Source organism: Haliaeetus albicilla, chromosome 2, assembly GCF_947461875.1.
Source record: "Haliaeetus albicilla chromosome 2, bHalAlb1.1, whole genome shotgun sequence".
NCBI classification, from domain to species: domain Eukaryota; kingdom Metazoa; phylum Chordata; class Aves; order Accipitriformes; family Accipitridae; genus Haliaeetus; species Haliaeetus albicilla.
In genome coordinates, this window is record NC_091484.1 from 11,034,173 (window position 1) to 11,060,915 (window position 26,743).

The window sequence follows — 26,743 nt, forward strand, 5'->3', positions numbered from 1 at the left end:
TGTAGTGTGCAACTGTAGCTGATTTATGTCTTCACAGGAAAGATCAGAATCTGTTAACTGGTTGCCTACTTACTACACTCTTGTATAATGCTTTCTGGAGGAGCTGGACTGCTGCAGAAGTACAAGGCCCACCTTCTGCCAGGCAGGAGTTTAATTGCCTCTGTGTCAAGTGGTGATGTAACAGGACGTGTGACATGGCTTATAAACCAGTTAGTTATGCTCTTGTACTGAAATTGCTGCTATTAGATACCAGAGATCAGTATTTTAAGCTGAAGGCTTTTTTCTGAAAATTTGCTTTCCACAAGGGCAAATTGTCAATATGGTGCAGTGTTACACAAATCTATTTTAAAAAGAATATTGTGTAAAGCATATGGAATAATAGGGTGGGGAGATGAGAGAATTTCTTCCCATTCAATTTTTTCAAGGCTGGATGTATTATCTCATAGGATGCAATCACTGCAATATTTAGCAGCTATGCGAGGTGGGAGAAGCAGGAATTTATCAGTTGGTGCAGAGTAACTGTATTTTAGTAACCACCACTGACTTAGTGCACAAGATCTTTTTTTCCCTGGTGCAGATGATTTGCGAATTTTAAGTGCAACAGGGAATACTAAAATAGTGATTGTGCCTTAAGGCCTCTGCGTAGTTGGTTTCTCATATAGCCAAATATTTGCAAAATGGCTGTAGGATCAGCCCATGGAAAGAAGGTTCAAGCAAGAAGGGGAGCAAGCCAGCTCTTGCTCTGCAGCTAAGCACAGCAGAAAATCTTTCAAAATCAAATGTTAACCCAAACAGAATTTGCTTCTGAGAAGGCTGCTCAGAAAGAAACCAGGAGGAGCTTCTCCTGATCATAGTGATCACAGAGCAATCTCTGAGGCTACTGTGAGCCAGATGTCACCAGGAGTACAGTAGTCACAGCATGAGTATCACAAAAAAAGCCATACTTGAATGTACTCAAAAACACAAGGCAGCCACGCTATTATCTGTGTCTAAAGCAGCTTTAACTAAGTAGCCTCTATGAGAGGGTATGGACGATATTTCTGTGTCTCATTGGTATAATGGGAATGAGTTTCTGAGCGTAACACTTAAATCCTTGGAGGCACAGCATACTCTGCTTTACAGACATGAGGTACATAGTCGTTGTGGCCCATGTGGATTCTGCAACATAGCTTCAGCCACAGATCACTGAAATACAGAGAACATCAGTTTCTTGGGTTATGTCAACCCATACAAGGAACCCATGGCAAAAAGTGTTTAAAATGAAATCGGTATCATTCTGAATGACAAATCCCCCGAAAGTTTATATTGATTTATAATCCACCAGTTCCAAAACTGATGTTAACAACTGACTTTATTTAATATATACTGTAACAATGTTCTTTTTATTAGTGAATGTTTTATAGTAAATGTAAAGAATGTTGTATTTTTCAGGCCCAAAATAGGAAGCACTTGTATTTGTGCATAGCATTATTCAGATGAATAATCCCACTGAAATCAATGAAGTTATTCATCTGAATTATATATGTTTAAGTGTTTGCAGAATTAAATTGAATTAGGATTTAGCATTTACGATTAGTTAATGAAATAGCCAGTGTCTAAGATAAAAAAATTGACTGAAGATAGGTAGTTCTTTAATAATCTTATTTTGTTAATTTGCTATAAGGATTAAATTATTAAAGCTCCCAGTACCATTAATAATTTAAAGATCTCTTTTGTTTTGAAGGGAATTTTAGTCTCACAACTAACTTACTTAACTCTGATGTACTGTTTAAAAAATAACATTTAATGAACTTAGTTTGTCTTTGCTGATTTGTGTGGGTAGTATAATGAACTTTATCAGTCAGAAAATACTGCCATTGACTAAGGCTGTTTTATCTTTTTTTAACTTTGCAAACTACACAGAAAGGAAATTTCTGCAAAATCTTATAAGAGTTTCTGGAGGCAGAGCCAAAACAGTAGAGCCACCCAGCTAGAATGTGTATGTCTGCTTACACCCTCCATATCTCAAAATCTATTAGACACTGCTATTGCTGGGACAGTTCCATGCATCTTGGTAAAGTTTTCCTGGAACTTCTAGCTAGTAGCAATGAAGAAAAAAACCCAACCCTACGAAGTACAATTGGTACTATTCTTTCAGAAGGAAAATAGCGGGAAGGTGGTGTGAGCTTGTCATCTGAACAAATTAGTGAATATTCAGTTGAAGAAATGTTGTAATTGAATTATAAATCCATTGATTTTGTCTGCCCCGTGTAGGGCAACAAGAACCAATGACAACTAGAATTGAAAATTGTAGCTGGAATAATCTGTGGATACATATTGCAATACCGTATTTGGGCACCAGATGTCACTATGCACAAATGAGCTAAGGAAAGAAAGAGGCACAACAAGGCTCAGAAGTGCCTAATCCAGTCTAGCCAGGCTGCGTTGTATTCACTACATACCCTGAATGAATAAATTGAAGGGAGAAGTGACACTGGATTGAATCTGCTTCAAATCCAGTAAGATAGTGTGGTATGAACAAGGAGCAATTGTCTTTCTGTTGTTCATCAACAATGCTGTTTTTATTTTTCAGTTACCATTCAAAACACAAAAGCAAACTGAGGCACAAGGGATCTAGTCTTCATCCTTTCAAGTAAGTGAAGGCCTGTTCCTTTGATAGAGGAAATGCAAAGACATTAACATTTGGCTCCTGCAGACCAGTTACAAACTAAGTAAAACTAGTACAATTTAATTTATCCTGTATTAAAAAGATTAAATACACAGACATCTGGGCAAGGAACTAACTAAGCTCATGTTGAAATGCTTCTAAATTCTAAGATAAGGTTCCTGGTTTGGGAAATGTCATGTCACAGACTTCAGGCAAGCCTGCAAGTGCCTTTGGCTTCAATTATTTTTTCCAGTGTCATTGAATTGCAGAGTCTGTCCCGAACCATGTGGAAGAGAAGCCATTTAATTAAAAAATACCGGTTCTTTCTTTCCCTCAAAGCAGCTTATTTTATTAGCTGCCTCATTTTTTTATGTGTTCAGGTATAACAGAGTCTGCATGACCCTAATGTTTCATGTGTGCAGGAAAGCCCTACAGGAGAAAGACAGGCTGTGGCTGCTTAGAGAGCAAAGACGAAAGAAGAAACTGCGCAAACTGCTTAAGAGAATAAAAAATAATGACACATGCAGCATGCCTGGTCTGACCTGCTTCACCCATGACAACCAACACTGGCAAACTGCTCCCCTGTGGACACGTAAGGATACTTTAAACTAAGTAATAGGTAGGCGAATACTGGCTAGGCTGGGCTAAGGATGCTGGGTTACTAGAAGTTATCGATATCATTAGCAATGTAGCCAAAGCCACACCGTCTTCCTCATACTAAATAATCTCCAGTTCAGTGTTGACACAAAAGGCAAGGGAGTTAAAAAAAAAAAACAAAACCACAAAAAAACCTGCAAATAAAAACCTACAAATATTGTATACAGTACAGCTATGTGTAGTATCTCACTGTCTGGAATGTTTCCCAACCAGAGAAGACAGGGAAAGCAACTAGCCAAGATGTTGCTTAACTTAGCCATGTCATGTGGGTTAGGTATGCATAGAACAAGAAGCTGATGCTGGAAGGCATTCTCTGCTTTAGAGCTCAGAAGTGAAAGAGAGAATAACTGTCTATGAATAAAGTAATACCATAAACAGAAAGTAATAAACAGTGCTAAAGACAGCAGCACGTAGCTTTATGTTTTTATAACGCTTCAATTTGCAGTGGGCCCTTTCTGTGCCTGTACCAGTGCCAACAACAACACATACTGGTGTTTGAGGACAATCAACGAGACCCACAACTTCCTGTTTTGTGAATTTGCTACTGGATTTTTGGAGTATTTTGATCTCAATACTGATCCATATCAGGTACCTGATCATAGAACAGCTCTAGAAATACATCATTGTTCCTTATTGATGATAATTTGAAATAGTGCAGTATTCGTGCAGGATGTAGATAAGGCCTAAATCATTTAACATAATATGATTTGGCTTCTTTCCTGTTATAAATAAACCACATGTATTCCATATATGAAAAATACCAAACTACAGAGCAGTAGCTACTAACAAGAACCCCTGTTTATTGCAGCTAATGAATGCAGTGAATACGCTAGATAGAGACGTTCTCAATCAACTGCATGTCCAGCTCATGGAACTAAGAAGCTGCAAAGGGTATAAACAATGCAATCCAAGAACTAGGAACATGGATCTGGGTAAGTGCCTCTCCTATTTATTACACTCAAAAACTCCCCAAAAGAAATGGGGCTCTTACCGTTAGGAAACTTTTATCAGTCAAAAGGATTTTAGTATTTATTTACACTAGTAATGTCCTGCTGACACTGATGGCTGTATGCTCAAATTTTTGTCTTTGTTCAATTTGTGTTATATAGTGTTTCTTAAATGAAGAATGATACTTAAATAGTATAGTGACGAGTATTGCTGAGATGCAGGGGAAGGAGATGAGGACGGAACAAAAGTGGTGAAAGAGGGAAAGAATACTCTAATAGCCACTACCAAGCTTATAGAACAATTCAAGTTGGAAGGGACTTCTGGATCTAGTCCAGATTTCTGCTCAATGCAGGGTCAGCTCTGAGGTCAGACCAGGTTACTCAGGGCTTTATCCAGTTCCATCCTGAAAACCTCAAAGTATGGAGACGCACAACCTCTGTGGGCAACCAGTTTGGCAGTTGAGTTTCAGCATTCCAACTGAATGCCCGATTTTTAGCAACATTTCTTCAGAGAGACAGTGCAGTCCGTGCAGTGCAGTCCGTGCAACCTTGTGGTAAACTGGCTTAAAAACAACTTAAGCACTAGTCTCCTTTTTGAAGTTAAAGCTGATCAGCTTTCCCTGTGTTAGTGCAAGGTAGTTGTGAAATAACAGCACATCTAAGGGGTTGCATTATGCTACCAAAAGATGTGCTCTTGTAACTATGGATTTAAATTCCAAAAAGCAAAATGGGCCTTTACTCTGGTTCTAGGTTAGTTTCATCATTTCCTATACCCTAAGTATTCTCCAGGTCTACTCAGTGGATCTGGTTTTTATAGTGCTTGTGATTTTTTTTTTTTCTTTTTTATGGTTAATGATGATAGCAAACCAAAAGGTACAGTTACTTGTATTTCTTATTTTTAAATTGCATTTCTTATACCCCTTAGTACAATTAAGTTGACATAAGAAATGCTATTTTAAAAAATGTATAGCCTTCAGAGCTTGGAAGATGCCCACCCCAAAAATACTGTTACCTACCTGAGTCCACCAAAGCCCAAAATAGTATTTTGGGTCTTATTTAGTATATGCATCACACAGAGCTGTACATTTTGAAATCAACAGGTTTCGGCATTTAAATACACCACTGAAGGACATTTACAGAAAAGTTTCAAAGATATATATCCCAATTTACAATCTATTTTACCTAGAATAAGGGATTAAATACAAAAATAACAGCTCCAGTTAACATGTATGGTAATATTTATTGTGGCAATACATGTTAATCTGTCAATATTCTTAGGTCTTTTTTAAAATTGTGCCTTACCTGATACCTTATTCTGTTGCAGGCAATGGTTAGTAACATTGTTAATTTTTCTTCATCTAGGACTTAAAGATGGAAGCTACGAGCAGTACAGGTACATTTAAAAAAAACTTAAATTATTATTCTTAAGTACTACCTTCATGCTAAAGGAGTTAGTGTGGGATTGGGAAGCCACATGGACAGACACTGCCTGGAATGGCGTTCGCAAGATCTTTCCACCCCAGTTACTTTGAAACACTGGAGCTATTTCTGTTTCAATATTACAGCATTTTCTAATCTTTGTAGTCAAAATTCAGGCTAAACTCTTCTTCTTCCTCATCTTTCAGACTGTAGTGCTGGTGGTTTTCTTGGTGATGGTTAACTTTTTTTCTCCTTTTGCTGCTTGAAAATTAGGCAGTTTCAGCGTCGAAAGTGGCCAGATGTGAAGAGACCATCATCTGCCAAGTCACTGTGAGTTGGGAGCAGTTTACAAAAAGCATTAGCTTTTACTTACCTTTCTTTCCTTCACTTCTCCTTTTGCATGCAGCACCTTTTTTAACATCATCATCTAGTCTCATGGAATGCTTGAGTGGGAAGTCCTCTAAATTATGCAAGAAATGTGACACTGCCATCATTACAGGGAACCACTGCTGTACAAAACCTCTTGGTAAATGTTTTCTGGGAATCTAAGCACATTAAGGTCAAGGCAATTTCAAACTCAAGCAAAGGTGGATGCTCAGTTGAAGAAACCAGTTAAGGTTAACTGCCACTAAAAATTAGAGACCATTACGTTGGTTTTGTCTAAATCTAAACTTGTAGCAGCTACCTAGTGGTCTCTCACACCATCCAGAAAGAACAAAACTGATTGTAATTTCTCAGAGTAGAGAGAGTATCATGTTATTTTCTTGCTACTTATCCAACCGCAGCCTCACGTGTTGTGAGCAAAAAAAGCACGTTAGAACACAAGAGTAGACTGCAAGAGAGATCTGTACATTTTGTTTTATTCTGACATATAAAATCTAAAACTGCTTTTTGCTTACTTAACCGCCCTTTAAAACTTGAAGATGATATTCAGTTCTCAACTTGCCAGAGCCCGAAGGTGAGATACAAATTTAGAGACATGAAAAATAGTTACTTTTGCCATGCCATTTACTGTCTCTGAATCTCCCCTTAAAAAGGTTGGGACTTCAGCTCATTAAAAATCATAAGGCGGTCTCAAATTGTGCAGTGAAAAAAAATGTACAAGTACCTTAACAGGCACAGTCTAGTATTCTCAACTCACCCAAGAGGATTTGCAGTTGAATTGATCCCCGACTGGCTTTAGAACCAAAATGAAGCTAGAATTAATGAGATACAAGTTTTGGACAGGTTGAAGTTTCAAATGTAGTTGGATTGTTTCTGTGATATACCTGCTATATTTTTATAGGTAGTCCACAGTGTTTAAATTGTTTTTTCCTGCATGGAACCATTAAAAATATCTAATTACTTCCTACTAGAATGTTATACACTAAATCATGTTTGTTCTATTTTAAAGAGGACAACTGTGGGAAGGATGGGAGGGCTAATCTCCCCCAACCGCTGCACCTCCATGAGGATACAAACTGGCCAGAACTTGAATTCATGTACAGACTAAATGAAAATGTTGTATGACTTCAGAAAGGATTATGTTAGCCTGGAGGACTGGATAAACTTTGAGGCTGAAATAGCTAGAATGTTTGCACTGGTGAGTGAATTAAATAGATGCAGTGAAATTACGGGAAACGCTGTCAGAAATACAGGTCTCTCAAATCCACTGTTGTACCTGCTTTTTGCTTTGGATTATACCTCACCTGCTTCACAAGGCATTTTACTTCAAGAAGACACCACTAATGCTGATCCAGGAATTGACAGAAGAGGAAATACAGCCGCATCCCAAAGAGGATTGCCATCCCCGGGGGCAAAGTGTACACAAAGACAGCGGAAGTAAACTTACTTAAAGCATTTTTCAGTTCAACTATATCTTCAGTTGTCATGAGAAAAACTTCAAAGCCAAGTGTAACTCTAAAGCAAGATTTAGAAAACATGGACGCTTTTGCTTCTAACGGGGTAAAGGTAATGGTGAGAAAGAACTTCTAAGAGATTTAGGAACTGAAGTGAACAGCATTGAGTATTCTCAACACCATCATATTTCTGAAACTTCCTCTGAGGATACGTTTTAGTTCTATGTCTACTTGTCCATCCTATTGAGACCTCTAGGAAAATTAGAGAAAATCTTGACTAACAGGACGCCAGATTTTTGGAGGGGTTGTGTAAATATTGATCAATATACTGTTCAAAAATAAATTCCTTCAGGTTGTGAAGAATTTTGTTAATAAAAAGAGTGGAATGCCCACACACCATTTCTCAAAATGTTACTTAATGTTGCATAGTACATTTCAGAATCTATCCATTTTTACAAGTACTGAAAAATTTCAGTAAATGTACATCTTAAATTTTAATGAAATCAGATTTGTATGAAGTTTTTTTATGTGGTAATATTATATTGTATGTTCAAAACCAAAACAATTCCTTTGAGAAAGCAGCACTTGCTTAGTAGTGTAACTTTTACATTTATTTTAAAAAAAGGCAAGAAGTTCAATACTTTTAGCCAATAAAGAATAATCTAGTTATAGTTTAGTCTACGCAAAAGTAGATGTTCCGAACGACAGTTACTGTTTAAAGGCTTTTAAAGGGAAAAAAACGTCATTTTACTAAGAAAGCACAGTGTACAGAGTCTATTTGAGTATTTTCATAAAGACGTTATTAAATACATTGTAGTACAGGCACTAGCAGTGATATTTGTACTCATAATTTTTTCATGTTAATCTGCTACCTGTTTTAAAGGCACATGCAGGAAGGAGCTCATGTGACAGACTGACTCAACCAACTGTGGCCTTCACTCTTAACAAGAGGTACTTCTTTTCAAAACACAAACCTAACTTGCACTTCTAGAAACACAGTGTAAAAATACGTCATGGAAATTATTTTGATACCCTTCCTGGTTTTGCACATTAGGAAATTCAAGTGGAATTACTTCACAAGTGATACAGATCTCTGGTACCACACCCCCATACTCAAAAAATATACCTGAATTTAAGAACCAAGGAAAAAAAAAAAAACACTCAAAAAGTGGCAGTGGGGTTGTTCATTGTATGTGCTATGTAGTAAAACAAGGCTTGAGCTTGTATTTTTATCACACGTGAGTCAAATACACTTCCCAAAATTTTCTTGTGAGTTTTTTTAATTATGGAAGTAATATATGATTGTCTGTCTTAATCTAGTCATAGATTTTGTTTATAACCTGTTACAGATTTCATGGACTATCAGAAACATCTGCTAGATGATGAGATCCTGGATCAATACAAATAAGTAAAAAATACTGAATTTAAACTCACCAATAGAAACACATTTTTTGCTGCTTTCCAGAGAAAAGTGTTAGCTGTCTGCCATTCCCAGTGAGTATGCAGAAAGAATACTAGGTTAGATTAAAAAAAATTTGCACTTACCCTTTTTTTGTGTTCAGCCTATTATAGTCTTTGACAAGATGAGAGTGTGACTGTCAAAATCCTGCATGGCCAGTGCTACTGCTCCTGTTACATACCAGTCGGAAGCTTGAAAAGATACCATGTCCCTTTATACAAAATATTGAGCTGTGGGACTTGTATGTGACACAAGAAGCAGCTGTTATTTTATGAAAGGTAGGTCGTTGCCAAGTTATGGGGAAAGCTACCACCTCTTCTCCTTTCAGCTCTGCTAAAGACTGCTATTTTAAGTTTAAAAAGATCTAAATGCCACTTGATGTTAATGCAACTTTAGTTGATAAATGGGTCTCATAGGTGGAAGGTCTAAGTTGTTACTCCCTTAGCTTGTATGGCCAACTAAGGAAAAAATTTAAATCAGTTGCTAGACATAGCTTTCCTCAATAATAGCACTGGATTTTTCTCTGACCTTTCCAGGATACAGTTGTCAGCCTTAAGGTATTAGACAGCTAATACACTGTGTCACCAAGTTCTGATTTTAAATAGAAACCTTTATTTACATTATTATTAACATCCAAACACAAAAATCAGAAGAGCAGTAATACCTTACAACCAACTCTTTTATAAATCAGTCCCCATGATTTTTCTGTTTTGCAAAATAAAGATACAGATATTTCAAGCAATACTTACAATGTAAACTAAACTTAAATGCAGTTCTCAATACTGTTTGCCTTCTCCTGAGAATTTTTTAAAATATTGCTCTCAGAATTACATGGTTTCATACTTGCTGTATCATTCTGTCATCTGGTAGTCTGCACATAAATTCTAAAATAAAATGTGTGCTAATTGGTACAACATTCAAATAGTTTTTGTCTTATGACTGAAAAATGGTCCTGTTTTTCTAATTTTAAAAGCAGTATTTTAGGCCAAGATTGGAAAAAAATACTACATGTGAATTTTATAAAAACATGGTTTCTGTGATCAAAAGAGCAAGAGACATGTAGCAAAACGACGCTCATTATGCAGCAGTGATCAGAGGTGGTTATACTAGCTAATTTTTCTCTTACTGTTGAAAAATGTTACACAGTGTTTTTACAAACATTCAGAAGAATCTGCTGCTATAGAATCAAAACAGAATTGGTGGAGATATTAAATGTCAACAAATTTCAAGATCAGTTTTATTTACTGCAGTAGGTAAGATTTTCAGACTGGATGTAGTATTTATGATCAGTGCTGCCAAGAAAGATGTCATCAATGCATTTTAAAAATGCCCCCCCTCCCCCCCTTAATCAAGTGTAAACTAAAAATCTTTGGATTCAGCAAAAAAGTAGGTACTGGAAAGCTCCAACATTCTAAACACGGATGAGAAAATGATGATCCTTTATAACATCAGTCAGGTACCAGTTATACATAGATGTATAAATAGAATCACTCATTTAAAAAAATTAAAAGGGCACAATGTATAAAGTAGTATATAGTCTAAGAGCTCACCTAATGAAAGCAATCAGGGTTTGTAGTTTCCATCAATATAATGAACAACTACAAAATATAAAGATTGTTCTACTCTGATTTGATATAAAAAGCAAGGGATTGTTGCCTTTCAACTTCAGTAGGCACCACTTACTCAACAAATAGATATGTTCTAAGAAATAAAAGAGAAGATAAAAGTTCCTTAGGCTTTTAAAAGTTTTGCATTAAAAAACACACATGAATTGGACTGAAGGTTTCAAATAAATACTACCACTATATACTCAGTATTAACTGCAGAGACAGGATTGCATAAAGTAGATTGATTGAATCTACATTCCCTTTGGAACACAACTGGCTGTATGCTAAGGATGAACTTTTGGAGAATATTTCTAGTTATTTCTATTAAAATGGAAGATCACTGAATATTCTGAACAAAAAAAACAGCTCTTGCTTACAGTACCAAGAAGAAGCAATCAAGAACACAGATTTTTTTTTTTTTTTTTTTTTTTTTTTACTCACTTGGAGAAGTCAGTTTTCCATTACACAGTGAACAACAGAACAAAAGCACCACACATCTTAAGCATTCCTGGGTCATCCCTTATGGAAGTTTAGAGGTTTGACTCATTGTAACTGCCTGAAACTGGAAAAACTGCAAAGGGCTTTTCATTTCAAGGAACCAGGAGGGGGGGTGTGGGGAACCAACAACTCTATCAGCAAATAATATGAATGAATTTGTAACCAGACTTAAATACTGATATGAGAGAAACCTGCTTAGAAAATACATTCATTTCTATTAGAACAATCCAATGAGGTGCAGACATTTGGTTAAAGTGTGGCTTAATATCCTTAAAGGTTTCTGGATGTCATGTAACAACAAATATTTTGCAACAGACAAACTTTTTTGAAGAACATTTAGAATTCATTAAAACTGACCAAAAAAGACACAATCCAGATTCATCAACTGAAAAGGCATCATATTATAGAAAGACATGACCATCATGACAAGTCATAACATCTTACAATGCAGAGCCTTTTTGTCAAATTGCCTTATGTAAAAAGAAATGTAACAAAGTGCTCACAGGTGGAGAAAGCATTTAACAACTGGTCTTTTATAAAAAGCTATATGTTAAAGATGTAAAAATAAAGGATGTGTTGAAGACCAAAGAAGAGAAAGATGTGGGCCAAAGTCACCCAGCTTCAAAGTCATTAAAGTTAATTAAAAAAAAAAAAAAAAATTCTATTTGGACCTCAACTACACTGAGTTTACAGAAATCAATTTTGTTAAATATTTAGCTTCACAAACTCTGCAAAAATGAGTTAGTGACCTACAAAAGTCATATATATAATACATTATCTTAAAGATCATATTTACAAAATTTATTCACAAAAAGACTGCAAAATTCTGATTCAGACTGCAGTGCCTTGCCTTGAGTTTTCTGAAGTTATTTTCAAAAAGGTGAAAGATTATTGCTCTAATTTCCATACACAGAAAACATTACATTATGCAGTCTTTTCAAATAATTCTTAAGAGATTGTGTTTGAGAAGGAACATGAGTACACCCTACCTTCATATTAAGTCTTTATCAAAGATATTGCATTAATCCATTATATAGTCTTTTATAAAGTGCACTCAGCTGCACATCAATATGTAAATATTAGTCACAATTGTGTTTAAATAATTTAAATTTATTATCCTCTCTTTTTACCCCTTGGCTTCAATGGACAGGATTTTGGACTAGTATGTGCCAATTCATTTTGCACTGCTACTTTGCTTGGGAAATCCTGACTCTGGGGGTAAGAGATTAAAAGCAGCATTTATATTCAGGAATTAATATAAAAGAGTCAAGGCTAGGAACTACATTCTCTGTCAGATATTGTTACTAGAGAAATCAGAAAATTCTTACCACCATGACTTCTCCAGGCACTTTTGTCTGCCTGTAGTTCAAGGGCTTTGGATAGCTACAGTAAAAAGATAAGGTATACCAGGAGTCTACCCATCATATCTACTAAAATGCCATTGCCAAATTCACATTTCTAGAGGCAGAGCGCCAAAAATATTTATGGCCTTTTCTGTACACCACAATATACAGTAATACAGAGACTGCTTCTGCTAAAATGTATTTTTGTTTGTTGTGGGGTTTTGTTTGTTTGTTCTTTTTTTTCCTCTGAATGAAGTAACGTAGGACAGTATGGTGATTAACAGGAAAAATCAGTTATTTCCATAAGGCCAGTACTAGTTGCCATGAAGAATGTGTAGCTTTCCTTTATAATACTAGTGCACCATTAATACAGCACATTCTTGTCTGAAGATGTGGTTGAAGGCATCAGCAGTATTTCTGTTAAAGAAAAGCAGAAACAATCATCAGAGAAAATAAAAAATACCGTTGCTGAAAAAAGTGGTCAACATACTGCATTTTGAAGAGGTAAGTACTGACAGTCAGTTTCTCAATTTCTAAGCAGAAGAATAGCATTTTAGTGCTCTGCTTTGAAGATAAATTTGTAGAAAAGAAATGCTGTCCCAGAATTTCCTAAACACGTTATTTGGGTATCTTCACTGTATGATGTGTGGGTTTGGAAAATCGGACATTTGACCTTCATTTTCCTGTCTTTATAAAAGGTACTTGTTATATGAAGGTCCTTCGGTACCTTACTTTATGCCCCAGAAGTCCTCAGATTATTTTGACTGCTTCCTTAGGTACCTTAAACAAAATTTCGTTAGGTACTTTCTACTTGAATAAATTTAGCTTATCTCAATATTACATTGCCCATCCCTTGGTGTTTTATGGAAAGATTACAGCAAAAATACATTTAGTATTTCAGCCTTCTGTGCAGTGCCTGTTATTAGCTCACTCTTCCCTTAAATAAGGGGCCTAATTTTCCATAGTTTCTTGCTACGCATACACAAACTATTCTAAAGTACTGTAATGGTAAGTATCAGCAGCAGCTTCTGCCAGAAGGATACTGTGCTACCAGGATTCTTGGTCCGACTCATGAGAGCTACTATATATAATCTTTCACGACTGCTGAAAATGTTTTTCACAATCTCCATGTTTTGCTCTCTGGGGTTTCTCAAGGCTCGGAAGTATTTAAGCATCCTTTGTGCAGTTTAAGCCTTGATCCTACCTACGATACTTCAAAGTCAACAGCTAATCACAGCATACGGCTTGGGTTCATCATGGATTTAAGTATCATCAAAACTAACGTATCTCTTGGGACATGCAAATGGTACGTCCACAGATGTAAATACAAACAAAACAGGATAACTGAGAACAGGATTGTGCCAGAAGAATGGCTTGAAGCAAATTGCACTCAATGGGAAAAGTGTCAACAGATCTTTTCATCAATCTTTATGTACAACTTACCTGGTCTGGACCCATAGGCATCCCTGACATAGGCATTGTATTAATATTCATCTGTCCAATATGGCCACTGCTGCCATTCATGTGCATCATACTGTATGCTGCTGGATTACCTTGATGGCTGAACTGCTGCTGTGGGAAAGAACTGAAGCACAAAAGGACAAATAAAATTACCTTCCAAGGAGTTTACACATTCATATATTGCCTTCTCTGCACCAGCTGTCAACACATTAAAGAGAAGAACTACATAGTCACCAGAAGCATAAAACTATTTTTACATTTATTTGTTTCTACCTAATATCTGTTTAATGTAGAAACAGAAATTTCCCTCCCAAAAGGAATTTTGAATTTATAGATACACACAGAACTATGCGTATGCATTTCCTGTTGTCCTTTTTGGAGGCTTCTGTTAGGGCTGTACATTTTAATACTATTCTGAATTTTTGTATTTCCCCCCAGGTTATTTTTTTCAATATTCAAAGACTGAATGTTGCTTCCAGTTACAAAGATTGCAGAGGTCCAATATGAATGAACAGAGCTAAGCGTAAGATACATTTAATCAGTCTATTTCCTAAACCAGAGCAGGATCAAGGACAATACAGACACTAGAGATATAATTATTTTTCCCTCTTCTAAATCCGCCTGCTACAAGCTATTTAACATAGCTTCTGCTTTTAACAAAATGAAAGACAATTTTTGAGCTACAGATTATAACTGAGAAGTTCACCTGCTCCTGGCCATGCTTCCCGACGGCCAGCCCTTCATCTCAGGGGACTGGTACATTGTTGCTGTCTGAGGATGCTGCATCATAGGATTCTGCGAGGGTCCAATTCTTGATGACATCATTGGGTTGGGAGGGCTTGATACTCTGCTAAATGCAGGATCAGCTTGTTGGCTTATTCCTTAAAAGACAAAGGACAGACAATATACTTCACTTATCATCACCTAGCACTTTTAGTTTATCTTCTTGCAATGATGGGAAGGGAAAAAGTCATCCTTTTTTCTAGCAGTATTTTTCAGAATGATTGGTATTTAGGTAGTTTGGTTTAATAATAAATGAAGAAAGGGAAAAGAACACCAGACAGACAAAAAAAAAAAAGTTAGTACTAGTACCATAATTAGGTGGATAGGGAAATTGCTGTGGAGGAACTTGAGCCATTGGAGGGCCTGTCAAAGCACTATCCATGCTTCCTGAGGCAGTCACATTTGGTGGTGGACTGAAGGCCTGAGGTTGCTGTTGCTGCTGCATCATCATTGCCATCCTCTGTTGTCTAAAATGATGACTTATTAGCTCCCTGTTACGCTGAGCCACCATTTGAGCATTAAGAAAACCTTGCTGCTATCCCCCAAGGAAAAGAAAAATCATATTAGAAAACATTTTTCCAAATGAAATCATATCAATCAAACCACCTACACTCTTTAAGACCCAGCATATCCATTACCAGAACAGAAAATTAAGAAAACCCACAGCCAGTACAAAAATCGTCAAAATATCAGACAAAGGTTTTCATTAAGTTGTCATTAGTGCTAAACAAATGATAAAGTAGATTATCTATCATATCCTACATGGGAAAGACTATTGGCACACTGTATTGATAGCATGACCTAATGAACAGATCCCTCTGAAATCTTACTTGTAAGAGAGGTAAAAAACCCACATATTTTAATTGTACAGGGGAAGAAACAAGACAAAAAGGAATGCTGTGGAACCATGAAAGAAGGTCCAAATTCTGAACAAATGTGTAAAAGATGTGTCTATTTAGAAATTACTGTTTCAGATGGCTAGTGTAATAATTACTTACCTGTGATCCCACCTGTGGCTGCATAACTGGTCTCATCACTGAGGTGTTACCACTGACTGGATTTTCCATTTTCATTTCAAGCGCTTGACGGGTCTGATTCATAAACTTGGAAAAAGACATTTTAGCACTATTAGCTTGGAAAATACCAGTATCTGAACAAAGTAATGGCAACTCCTCCAAAAAACATTCCTTACAAACCTCCTGAATCCATAAAGTGCAATGGGTTTCATGTACCTGAAAGTACCAAACTATTTGGTTAAGCAGCTTGAACAAACACAAAAAGAAAAACCCTCCAAACAATGTAATGCTAACTGGCCTTTTTTTTTTTTTTTTTTAAACCTTCCCTCGAAATTAGCGCTTCTTAAGAATAAATATATAGCAGACTACATGTTTGTTCCAAATCATGTTTGGGCAGAAGAGTATAACCATTAGCTTTGCTTAAAATGATAAAATTCTGTCTCCTTCCTTCTTCATCACAAAACCCCAAAGGCATACAGAACAACCAAGAGAGAACACAGTATTTCCTAAGGATTAAACTTCGCCATTCCATGTCACACAGCACTATCTCAGTTTTGTGAGTTTTATTTGTACATTGTATTTGATATCAGGACTGCATTTTCACATGGGGAATTCAAAGCTGAAATCATGCAGCAATTCGTTAAGCAGTGCTTTCAACCCAGTGTCAAGATCTACATGGCTGTTATTTACTCTCTCACATTTCATCCTAAGAAAATACCTCAAACGACATCAAATCAATAAATGGAAAGCAAACCCGTATTTCAGTAAGCCCAAATGGTTAATTAGAAAACACAATCAAAAAGAAGTAACATTTGATTTTCAGGAGAAATGCAGCTGCCCATTTAATGGTATCAGTGAGATTCAGAAAAAATACTAGATCTTAACAGGGATAAAGAGATCGTCCAGAGCTACATAGTAGAAGAGTACTGTTTTAAGTAGCAATAATGTTGTGTGCTGCAGGAACCAATCCAATCTGTAGCTAAGGAGGCTGATGAAAGAGAAACACTTGTCCTAATAAAGGTTGTTTCACTCCTACAGCCATTAAGTTCTCAGTGTGAAAAGCACTGCCAAAACAAAAGACCCGTCCTTTCAAACATCTGCTGTATGTCCATTTTCATATTCGTGAAGCAACACAATTCAGTGTGCACCTTATTCCATTCCAAAGTAAGAAGAAAGTGTAAACACAGGAGCAAAAGATTACCTGCTGCCCCTGAAGCCTCTGCTGGAGCTGCATGCGGAGCTGCTTTGGTGTATTGGTTCGAGGTCTCATCACATTTGCTCTAGGATGCATACTTTGAAGTGGAAAATTGCTCTGTTGGCTCATCTGATTCATCACTGAATTAAAGGATGGCTGTTGTCCCTGAATGTTACTAAAACCTCCTGGCATTGCTGCCCCTTGCCCTTGATAGGGCTGACCATATAACGAAGGCTTCTGGTCAATCATAACGGAAGATTCCTGACCTTGAAATGAATCTTGTTTGGGTTCCAAAGCTTGTCCCTTCAACAGATACAAAAGTGTTTTCACTAGCAGTATATTCTTTAAGTAGGCATTCCTAAAGAAACAATAAAGCTAACACAGCATACAACAACCAATAGTTTCTTGGGTAGAACATAGCATGGACAGATTACTATTAGTTTGGTCTCCAGACAAATGAAACAGCAAAAGTTACTATTAATAATTTTTTTAAAAAATCACTTCTGCTGCACACTGCTTACACAGGCAGACCAGTATCTTTATTCAAGCCCTTCCACGCTTTTGAACTGCTATTTGTACAAATGATAGTGTGATTTTGTGGTTTTTAGCAAGTTCCACATTATTCATAGATTTTCCTATTCACGAGCATGCAAACTCAGCCCAGAACTGGAGGAGACGGAAATGTCCTACTCACTAACACGTCACTGCCAGCCAAATATTTCACAAGCCAGGCTCAGCTGACAATAGTTATACTAAAGAAACCCACCACAATTCTCTGCTTATAGAATTATAATGATTTACACCCAACACTCCCTCCTCCCCATATACCAAGGCATATTACAATACACTTAGATAAGAAGATGCCATTTTATATTTTTGCAATGCACAAGAACTTTAATCAATACTGAGCTTCTCCAATGAAAATCACTGCTCGCTGTAGATGCTTCCAAAGGCAGATGTAGGAAAATGAAGACAAGGAATTGAGGAGACACAGTGAGTGAGGAGGCCCTCTTCACTTTCTTTTCAAGTAACAAAATAATACAGGTTTTTGGAAAATAAATGGCCAAAATCTCTGTTTACTTACTTGGTTTACAAGATCAGGAATTCCTAATGCTCTGTCAATTTCTTCCAGACCTGTGACATCTGTATTACTCAGCAGTGTGTGCAGCTGATCCAAAAGTGCCCTTTCATCATTCTGGCCTTCCATATTTGGTGCCGGACATAAGAGGTCATCCAAAGAGTTTCTAACTAATTGTCTATAAATATAAAAACATTACAACAACTATGGACTATGAAGGCATATACATAGTTTTTATATAATATATTGACCTGGAGATGATTAGGTACAATAATCACCTAGAAGACTGAAGTAGTTAAGTTCTTAAGTCCCAAATTTAGGTCCTAAAATGTCCAGTCAACTGCCGTTTATCCTTAAACACACATAAATTCTGTTTTCTCCTGGTTTCTGCATGTGCCACAGAGACATGATTTCAGATTTTCCCACCTCTTTTCTCTATGCCTCCCAGCTCAAGGATTGATTTTGTTTGCAATGGCTTTTGTGGAGCTGGGTTAAAAGACAGCCAGTGTCATACCGTGAGAAAACAGCAGCAGAAATGGAAATAGATTTTGACTCCAATCTGTTATCCCCACTGTATATGCTACATTAATTTTTTTCCAGGTCTTAAATTCTTCTGACAAACAGTGAACAGTTGTATTTAAACTTATCTTAAAACCTTCCCCAATTCTACCTGTTTTGTGAACCCCGCGATGCTTGCTCCATGGGTAGCATGTTGTCAGGCCACGATCCTGGTTGATTAGATGGTCCTGGCTGTCCATACGGATTCCCCCCCATGCCAATGTTTATCTCATTTGGCCCTGCGAGGTAAAACATTTGTGTGGTTTTTTTAAAAACAAAAGATGTCATCTTGCTCTCCCAGTGTTCACATAAAGCATTGTGGATGATCACACAAATTGTCAAGCAGCTTCACGAGCTTTCCATTAGCATGTTTTAAAGTGTACACGTACATAAACTCACACTCAAGATAATTTCAGAAATATAACAGACCACAGATTTAAATGAGAGTGATCTAAAGCCGCTACCCTCTTAGAGCAGAATTGCTATTTCTAATCCTTAAGCCCCTAAAATAGGAACTTGACAGATACAGCAACTTTACATCCAAAACAAGGGAGTTTTCTGGCCAATGAAATCTGGGTACTAGCAATACACATTGTCATAGTGATATCAACAACATTTGGCATTTTAAATTCCAAAACAGGTGAAAATCAAAAGATACAGAAGGTACATACTAGCGTTTTGCTCTTTGGGAGTATGGCCTTCCTTCTACCTATTCAGAGACATACAGCACTACATAGGAGAGTTTGTGTCATCCCATTATTTCCCACTATTTGTAGGAATCACCTAGCAATAATGATTTCTAGGAAGCTAAGCTGAGGAATTCTCAGTCAGGACTGCACAAATTTCTTCCTGATTTAGCCTTATATCCACATGCCACATTGAAACAGTAAGTCTGTCAAAGAGAACTGGTAACAGCCCCGGTAGCCTTCCATGATAAAAAAGGAATGCCACTGTCTCTTTCGGCCCTTTCTGGGCATGCCAGCATTGGCACATTAGACAGGACAATTTCAGCTCTAGGCTAAACCTTTGTTAGAGATATAGAACAGAAAAAACCCACAGGCTTTAACACTTTCTTCATATTTTAGATATGCAGGTTATTTTCTCCCATGCAAACATGAATACTTAAAAGAGAACCTGTATTTGCAACGTGGTTTTATATGAAATTTGGATACTCCATGTGAGAAGAATTTTGAAATACTTAACAAAAAGCTTCAAAAAACCCTTATTACCAAGAAGTTAACAGCAAAAAAAACCCATCTATGTCAAGTACCATGAATTAAATTAATCAGAATACTAATATCTTCAAATATAATCACAGATGGCATTTAGCTCCTGGAATTTAGCAGAGAAGTACTGCACTAAAGAAATACACAGAAATTATCCCCCAAAACTCTGGAGACTCAGTATGAATTATCTGTGTATGAAACACACAGATATCACCAGAAGAAAACAAAAAGAGCACCAAAAATTCATCAAATGTCCCAGTCAGGGAACAATAACAGTCTTTACCTCAAAAAGCTTTTGGATGAAAAGCTAGTATTCTACCAAAACTGAAAAGATCCTGATGATGAATGCTCACAAAGAAACTAGTGAGATTGTGCTAAGTAGGACAATAAAAAGTAAAGAACTTACTCATGTGCATCATTTGCTGTTGTAGCATTGGTCTTGTACCAGGTATGCTATTAGAGCGAACAGGCAGCCCAGACATAGAGCCACCCACGGTGGGTCTGGGAAGGGACGCACTAAACTCAGGTCCTGCTCTCAACATTGAAGCAGAACTTGGAGGTTCCAATCTATTCACCTTCGAGTTTGGCAAACCCCAGTCTCCTGACTGATGCTGATTCATCGCAACATTTCTGTTGGGAGCACTTGCTATGATGAAGAGCAGAAAATACAATAATTTTTCATTTAGAATACATCACATATTTTGGTTTTAGAATTATTCTTATGGGGTTTGGTTTGGTTTTACCAACAAGGACACCTGCCAAAGACAGAGCAATTCACTGAACTCCTCCAAAAGCATCTAAAGCTTACTATGCCAAGCTCTAAATCAAACAACTATATTAATCTAAATATATTTTAAAATATTAACAACTGACTGCCATCATGACCTCTTCTTGCTTCTGTATATCAAAAACATATGTTAAATTCAAAACTTGAAACAGTAAAAAAAAACTCAATTACTAAACAAAAGTAAAGCACTGGTAATAATACACAGACAGTAAACAGTTATGTTCTAGTAATTTTAGCTAGGGATAATAATTTAAAAGTATTTATATGCTGATGGTAAAACTAATATTCATTAATGTTAAGGTTTCATCTAAACAAAATTCATACTATAAGCTTGCAACCTTTTTTACATAAAATCTTTTTCTTTTACAGTGAGATCTATTTGTACACAATCAACAAACCCAGATTTGCTCCAAAATTTTCCTGGTTTTCAAGCATTCTTGGACTTCCACCCATTAAGTTTTGCTTTTGTAACATGGAGAACGCATTGACATTCCTCACTGGAGCACTTGAGCCCACAGGGCTGTCTAAAGACATGGCTCTGTTGAAAGGTGGGCGGGTAGTCTGCACAGACTGGGGACTCCTCATACCTGTTAAAGAATTAAAAGATGCATACAACTGTACGTTTTACATAGAAAGTACCATTAATGACTTAAATAAGTAAGTCTGATCTATTTATGGGCACATACACTTGGCCTTAAACAAGCCAAGAACAGTTATTTTGCTTATGTTCTCACTACACAAATCCCATTTTGAGTACATAGTTAGGACCTTTTACAGGAAAAGCCAAATGCAGTTCCCTTTGGCCCTAGACATAAAAAGGTTCATTTTAATTTAAGTTCTGTAATGAACTATGTTTCTAACATTTTGAAACACACTAGTATTACAGACTCCTTGATATATGCGAGTAGACTGCCCAGCCTTTGGATAACTCTGACATGGAGACAGAAACAAGTCAAATGGTTCTGTTTGGAACAGGTTGAATCCAGACACAGGGTGCTCCTGAGCACAGTGTACTGCATGCACTAATTAACCAGAAATCACTGTGCTCCACAGCCAATAGTGTCAGTGGCCTTACATGTTCTTGTACCTGTTTTTACATTTTTCATGATCCACGTGTCACCTCCTTAAGTTACCTCAGCAATCTATTGCCCTATATAATCAAGAGATGACCAGTGTTATAAAAGGAAGTGACAAGTGCAATGACGCTGGTCTATTAGCAAGGTTATCTTTCTCTCCTACTCAGCTTCCTACTAAGGAAGGGCATTCCTTTCAATGTTGAGGAGGAGTACTGATTAGAATTTGCAGGCCACGAGATGTTTTTGCATAGAATAAGTGAGAAATCAAAAGCTTGTCACCGATCCCATATTATTTCCCTAGTCATCTGTAAGGAACAAAAATTGTCCATTTTAATTTACAACTCACAAAACATTTTTCCTGATGTCTTGTCTCTGAGAAATCTGTGTTAGACAAATCCAGAAGAAACCATAAAATAAGGAACTGAAGTTAACGTTATTCATTGTGTATACAGTAGGTGAGTGCTGTCAAGACAGCTAATAGTGTACATAATAGTCTATGAAAGCATAATTAGCCATTTTGCATTACATTTGTCCTTGAAGATAATATAGGAGGTAAAGAAAGTATTCTCTAAGGATTTGAGGATGCATTATGTTTACATCAGGTAAGAATAAAAACCTAGTTTTAAAACCAAAGTGATATTAGATGAAACTCCTTACCCAATAGGGCGTTTCCTTGAAATAATGCTTGCTTTGTTCCAAGGTTATTTCCATTTGCAGACATAGCATTATTGTAAAACTCTGAACTACTCAGATCTCCTAGAATTGCATCCAAATTATCCAAGTCTCCACTCATCTGAAAAAGATGCAGTAAAATACCAAGGTTATTTACTGTCATATCGCTATCCTTCAGCTTTCATTTAGCTCCTCGCTAATCTTAAAAGATATAATTGGGAGACAAATGTTTTAGTTCACTGACAGTACCTTGGGCTATCTCTCAATTTCCGAAGAACTTCAGATATCGTTTAGCTACATTTTTTTAGAGTATTTTGCCTGGCTAATTTTGAGGATTAGGAGAAACTGGAAGTACACATAAATAAAACAAAAAGCACCTTTGAATATAAACATTTCAGTCATCACAAAGATAAACACACTAATGAGAGCAAACAACGTCAAGAATGTGTACCATTCAGTGATAAATAATGTGTCATACATGAAATGCCTAATTTGATCACTGGTAAGCACAACAACCCATGAAAAGCATCCACAGATTTTTCTGGTCAATTAGACCCCTAACCTTCTTTAAAAAGGTATCTTTAAATCCGATGCAGTTTTAACAGAAAAAGAATTGCATATATAGTGAATTCATATCTCTGATTATGTTAATTAGATCTCAGGAGCAAGTACTGAAACAACACATTGGGTACTATTACACAGTTTTAGTGACTTTTCTGTAAGTGGTACTCAAAAATATTACAAGGTGTTTCATTTATAGTCTGCCGTTAGCAAATATAAAAATTGTGCAGCAATTTTTTATTTACATAGTTATTACTGACTTGGGAAATCCAAGTTCTAAGACATCAACATGTTTTCAGTAAACTCTGCCATACTGACCAGTATTATTTACTTTGAAGCAGTTCCAAATGTGACTTAGGAACTAAATACAAAAGGAATATTATCTACTGCTGCTTTCAGGAGAGTTGTTTCATGGTGATATAGTTTGCTATATCGTGACATTTCTTGGAATTTCAACTCTAGAAACAGTGAAACAAATAAATATACATATATTTATTTGAATGCTGAATATATATGTATTTGGAACAACATTTTCCCTCATTGAAGGAAAAAAAGAGTGCGAAAACCAATGAATGAAATGAAACCAATCTATAGCTATTTTAAGTATTACACATTTTTGTGTATTGTTTATATTTTCAAAATGACATCATGGTTTACCTTTTGCTATTGTATTGCCAACTTATTACAGAGGCAGTTACAGCTCCACTTCCTAATAAGCCATAAAAATAAACATGTGCTATGTGAAATAGCAGATGTTAAAGATCTGATTTGAAGGAATAATTCGTAAATATATGCAACCTTAATCATACCATACCTTAAAGTTAACATTAGTCCAAGACTTCAGTACAGCACATTTGGTTATATACATATCCTGTAGTTCTCTTTGTTTGTGCTTTTTCAGTTACAATAATACTTGAGCATATAGTTTCACACCATTTGCACAGAGCTTCCTTAGAAATGTTTACACATGCATACTAAAAGGACTGTTCTATATTTAGCCATTCACTGTAATAAGAAATCATTGGTTTGTTCACTACCATCATTTTACATTATACTGTACCTCTTCTGCTGGTTCCGTTTTTATTTTCATCTCTTTTTCTTGACTAGAAGTAGGAATTGTAGAACTACTGCATTGTCCCATTTTACTATCCACACTTTCTACTTTAGGCTTCAGCTCTTTGGACAGCGGGTCCTTAACATCATCTTTATCTAACAGATATCTTAGTAAAGCATTGTTTTCCTTCTTCTTTGGGCTCAGTTGTTCCTGTTTGACATTGCCTTCTCCACAGGGCGTTGTATTACTAGCATCATGATATGTGTCTTTACCAGTAGCTTCAGCTGTGATCTTGGCTACCTCTGCAGGAGAATTACCATTCTGCAACAATTTATGTAAAATCCTATGCTTCTCTTGCAGGAGTGACCCATGCATGTTTGAGGAAGAAGATACCCCTCCAGATGTTGATGAGGAAACTCCTGAAGGACTGGTAACATTGGTAGAAGATTCTTTACAATTTGAGTCTAAAGGTGAGTTTGATGCTGTAGAATGTCCCCTTTCATCCGAGGAGCACGTGAGTAGCTGAAGCAGTTTTTTATGCCCTTTGCTTTCAGATGGTGCTCTCTGACTTTCAGATGCCTCCAGATTTCCCTCTTTACTATCTTTTTCACTAAGGAGATCCCTGCTGTTTGACTGGCAGATGGAACTTTCCACTTGGTTTTGTTCACAATACAAACCAGAAGGGCTTTTGGAGTCCTGGGTACTTGTTTTACTTTGCTGAGCTATGCTCATGTTTGGGGAATTATCCAATTTTGGACCCGGTGAAGAAAGTGTTGATAAAAGGGAAGTTCCAACACCCTCACTAATGGCTTGAAGAGCACTAAGAGAACTGCTAGAGAAAGTGCTGTTGCTGGTGTTGCTGGCAGATCCCATTGGAGAGTGCATACCTGTATCACATGAGAGAGATCAAACTTATTAGACTACAGTACTTGTCTGTATCTACTTTTCCTTTGGATTATGTGTGACTGCCACATTCAGTTAATTATTTTAAAATAATTTTTTTTCCATGAAATTAGGTATACTACATTTAAGTAACACATACAAGGTCATATAGAACTGTTAAAAAGGATGAAAGATGGAATTCAGATAGAAGTGAGAAAAGATGGCTTAAAAAAAAAAAACCAGCTTATAGCAAAAATAAAATACCTGTAACTGGAGAAAACTGGTGTGAACTCATTTTTGGACTCCCTCGATTCCTAGGAGATATCATTAGATTCTGTTGGTTGGAAGTTAAACCAGGACTGCCATGCGGTGGGCTACTTATATTTAACCCATAACTGTTGTTCTGGTAAGTAGAGGACTGCATTCCGGATCCAGAGTTCACTGGTCCCATATTACCAGGGCCTCCATATCGAGTGCTGCTGAGCTGACCCACTGCATTGGGATCTCCCATACCATAGTTCCTGTTCTGCATTGGCATGCCTTGACCAGGTGACATGTTCATAAGACCACCAACAGAATTTGTGTTTCCAGCCACAGGTGTTCTGATGTTTTGCCCAACTGAATTAGGATTTGGCCGATATCCATTTTGTTCTCTGTAAGTTCAACAACAGCCCCAGAAATCCCAAGAAAACAAATTAAAACCTTATTTGGAATTAAGTGCTACAAAAACAGAATAACATTATTAAATAATTTTCCAAATATTTTTTCAAAAAGAGCAGCGAGAATTCAAGCTTCCACAAAAGCAGAACTAAGCCATGCCACTCATCTATTCATTATAGAAGCGGTTGGTCCTTTAGGTGATTTGAGTTATAAGCACATACAGTATCACCCCTTCAAAAGGCTTTCATCAACAGTCATTAGTCAGATTTATCAGTTTAAACATCTTCCTTCTTCTACTCCCTTCCTGAGTCAATGCATGACACCATTCTACTGTGCACACTAATGATGCCCTGAACAATCTCAGCTACTCATTTTTCAGCATCTGCTGGCACTTTAATGCCAGAAGCAGACAGATTCCCTCCAGAGTGGCATTTCAATTATTCTTGCAATCAACAAGAACAGGTCACAGGAAGTGCTATTTAAGGTACATTTAACTTTGAGTCATCAATGATGCATCTGAGGGGGGTTTGTTGTCTTTTTAATTGGTCTGCAATTAAAAAGAGTAAGATACAGCATGTAACTGAGCATTTCTATTTTCAGTGTTTCATCATTATAAATGTTAACCCAAAAGAATAATGAATGCATAATACAAGCTCCATGCAGGTAGTGAGGATAAACCTCTCTTTTGACTGTGATTGTCATTCTGCCACACAGTTAAGTTGGAAGTGTCAGTGTTAGGTTGACACATTTATTTGTATGCTGCGCAACGCTGCTTTCCAAGTAACTACCCCTCTGTTTGAGTTTTAATCAGATAAAATATTTTGGTATACTATTTTTTTCAGCTATCTTCAAGGTCAGATATATTTTTAAAAGCTATGACACTTAAATGACAAACAGATACCACTGATTTCACCTTTGAAGAAAGTGGGTAGAGACAAATCCATGGCGGTCATTAGTTACAGGATTTCGAAATAGTTTACTCTTTGTTTGCGCTGTCACTATAGTACCATCCGCTAAAGAAAACCGATATAATGGTGTTTCAGCATGACCTTGTGTATAGGCTGTGAAGGAAATACACAAATATAGTTCATATTTTAAAACCCAAGAATTATTAATATGCACTCTACAGATTCTTAACACCCTTCATTTGCTGAAGACTTTAAAATAAATAAATAAATGACACAGCCAAGATAGATATTCAGAAAAAGGAAGTATTCCACATTTTCTCCTAAATTAGTAGAGGGAAGATAAAAGCAAACAAGATTATTCTGATGCTGCAGTATTTTGTGCTCACCATGCACAGCTGGCAAAGTTCTACA

General features: G+C 36.6%; 2 protein-coding genes across 17 annotated transcripts in view; one reads left to right on the forward strand and one right to left on the reverse strand.

Annotated features, from left to right (window-relative positions):
* The window catches only part of SULF2 (sulfatase 2), a 165,930-nt gene extending 156,047 nt beyond the window's left edge, over window positions 1-9,883 (forward strand). For 10 of the 11 annotated variants that reach the window (XM_069805915.1, XM_069805977.1, XM_069805942.1 and 7 more), the window contains 7 exons: window positions 2,573-2,632; window positions 3,070-3,239; window positions 3,750-3,892; window positions 4,113-4,236; window positions 5,614-5,644; window positions 5,944-6,000; window positions 7,064-9,883. In XM_069805915.1, coding sequence (XP_069662016.1) covers window positions 2,573-2,632; window positions 3,070-3,239; window positions 3,750-3,892; window positions 4,113-4,236; window positions 5,614-5,644; window positions 5,944-6,000; window positions 7,064-7,094 — 616 coding nt within the window. In that variant the 3' untranslated portion in view covers window positions 7,095-9,883. The remainder of the gene's footprint in view (window positions 1-2,572; window positions 2,633-3,069; window positions 3,240-3,749; window positions 3,893-4,112; window positions 4,237-5,613; window positions 5,645-5,943; window positions 6,001-7,063) is intronic. The other variant, XM_069805971.1, reaches the window with a different exon arrangement.
* A 1,099-nt stretch (window positions 9,884-10,982) lies between these two features.
* NCOA3 (nuclear receptor coactivator 3) overlaps window positions 10,983-26,743 on the reverse strand; it is an 87,025-nt gene continuing 71,264 nt past the window's right edge. For 5 of the 6 annotated variants that reach the window (XM_069805863.1, XM_069805897.1, XM_069805881.1 and 2 more), the window contains 14 exons: window positions 26,338-26,485; window positions 25,029-25,417; window positions 23,889-24,769; window positions 22,253-22,388; window positions 20,918-21,106; window positions 20,139-20,378; window positions 18,619-18,745; window positions 17,955-18,126; window positions 16,877-17,173; window positions 15,658-15,762; window positions 14,969-15,194; window positions 14,583-14,757; window positions 13,859-14,000; window positions 10,983-12,832 (listed from right to left, as the gene is read on the reverse strand). In XM_069805863.1, coding sequence (XP_069661964.1) covers window positions 12,821-12,832; window positions 13,859-14,000; window positions 14,583-14,757; window positions 14,969-15,194; window positions 15,658-15,762; window positions 16,877-17,173; window positions 17,955-18,126; window positions 18,619-18,745; window positions 20,139-20,378; window positions 20,918-21,106; window positions 22,253-22,388; window positions 23,889-24,769; window positions 25,029-25,417; window positions 26,338-26,485 — 3,239 coding nt within the window. In that variant the 3' untranslated portion in view covers window positions 10,983-12,820. The remainder of the gene's footprint in view (window positions 12,833-13,858; window positions 14,001-14,582; window positions 14,758-14,968; window positions 15,195-15,657; window positions 15,763-16,876; window positions 17,174-17,954; window positions 18,127-18,618; window positions 18,746-20,138; window positions 20,379-20,917; window positions 21,107-22,252; window positions 22,389-23,888; window positions 24,770-25,028; window positions 25,418-26,337; window positions 26,486-26,743) is intronic. The other variant, XM_069805905.1, reaches the window with a different exon arrangement.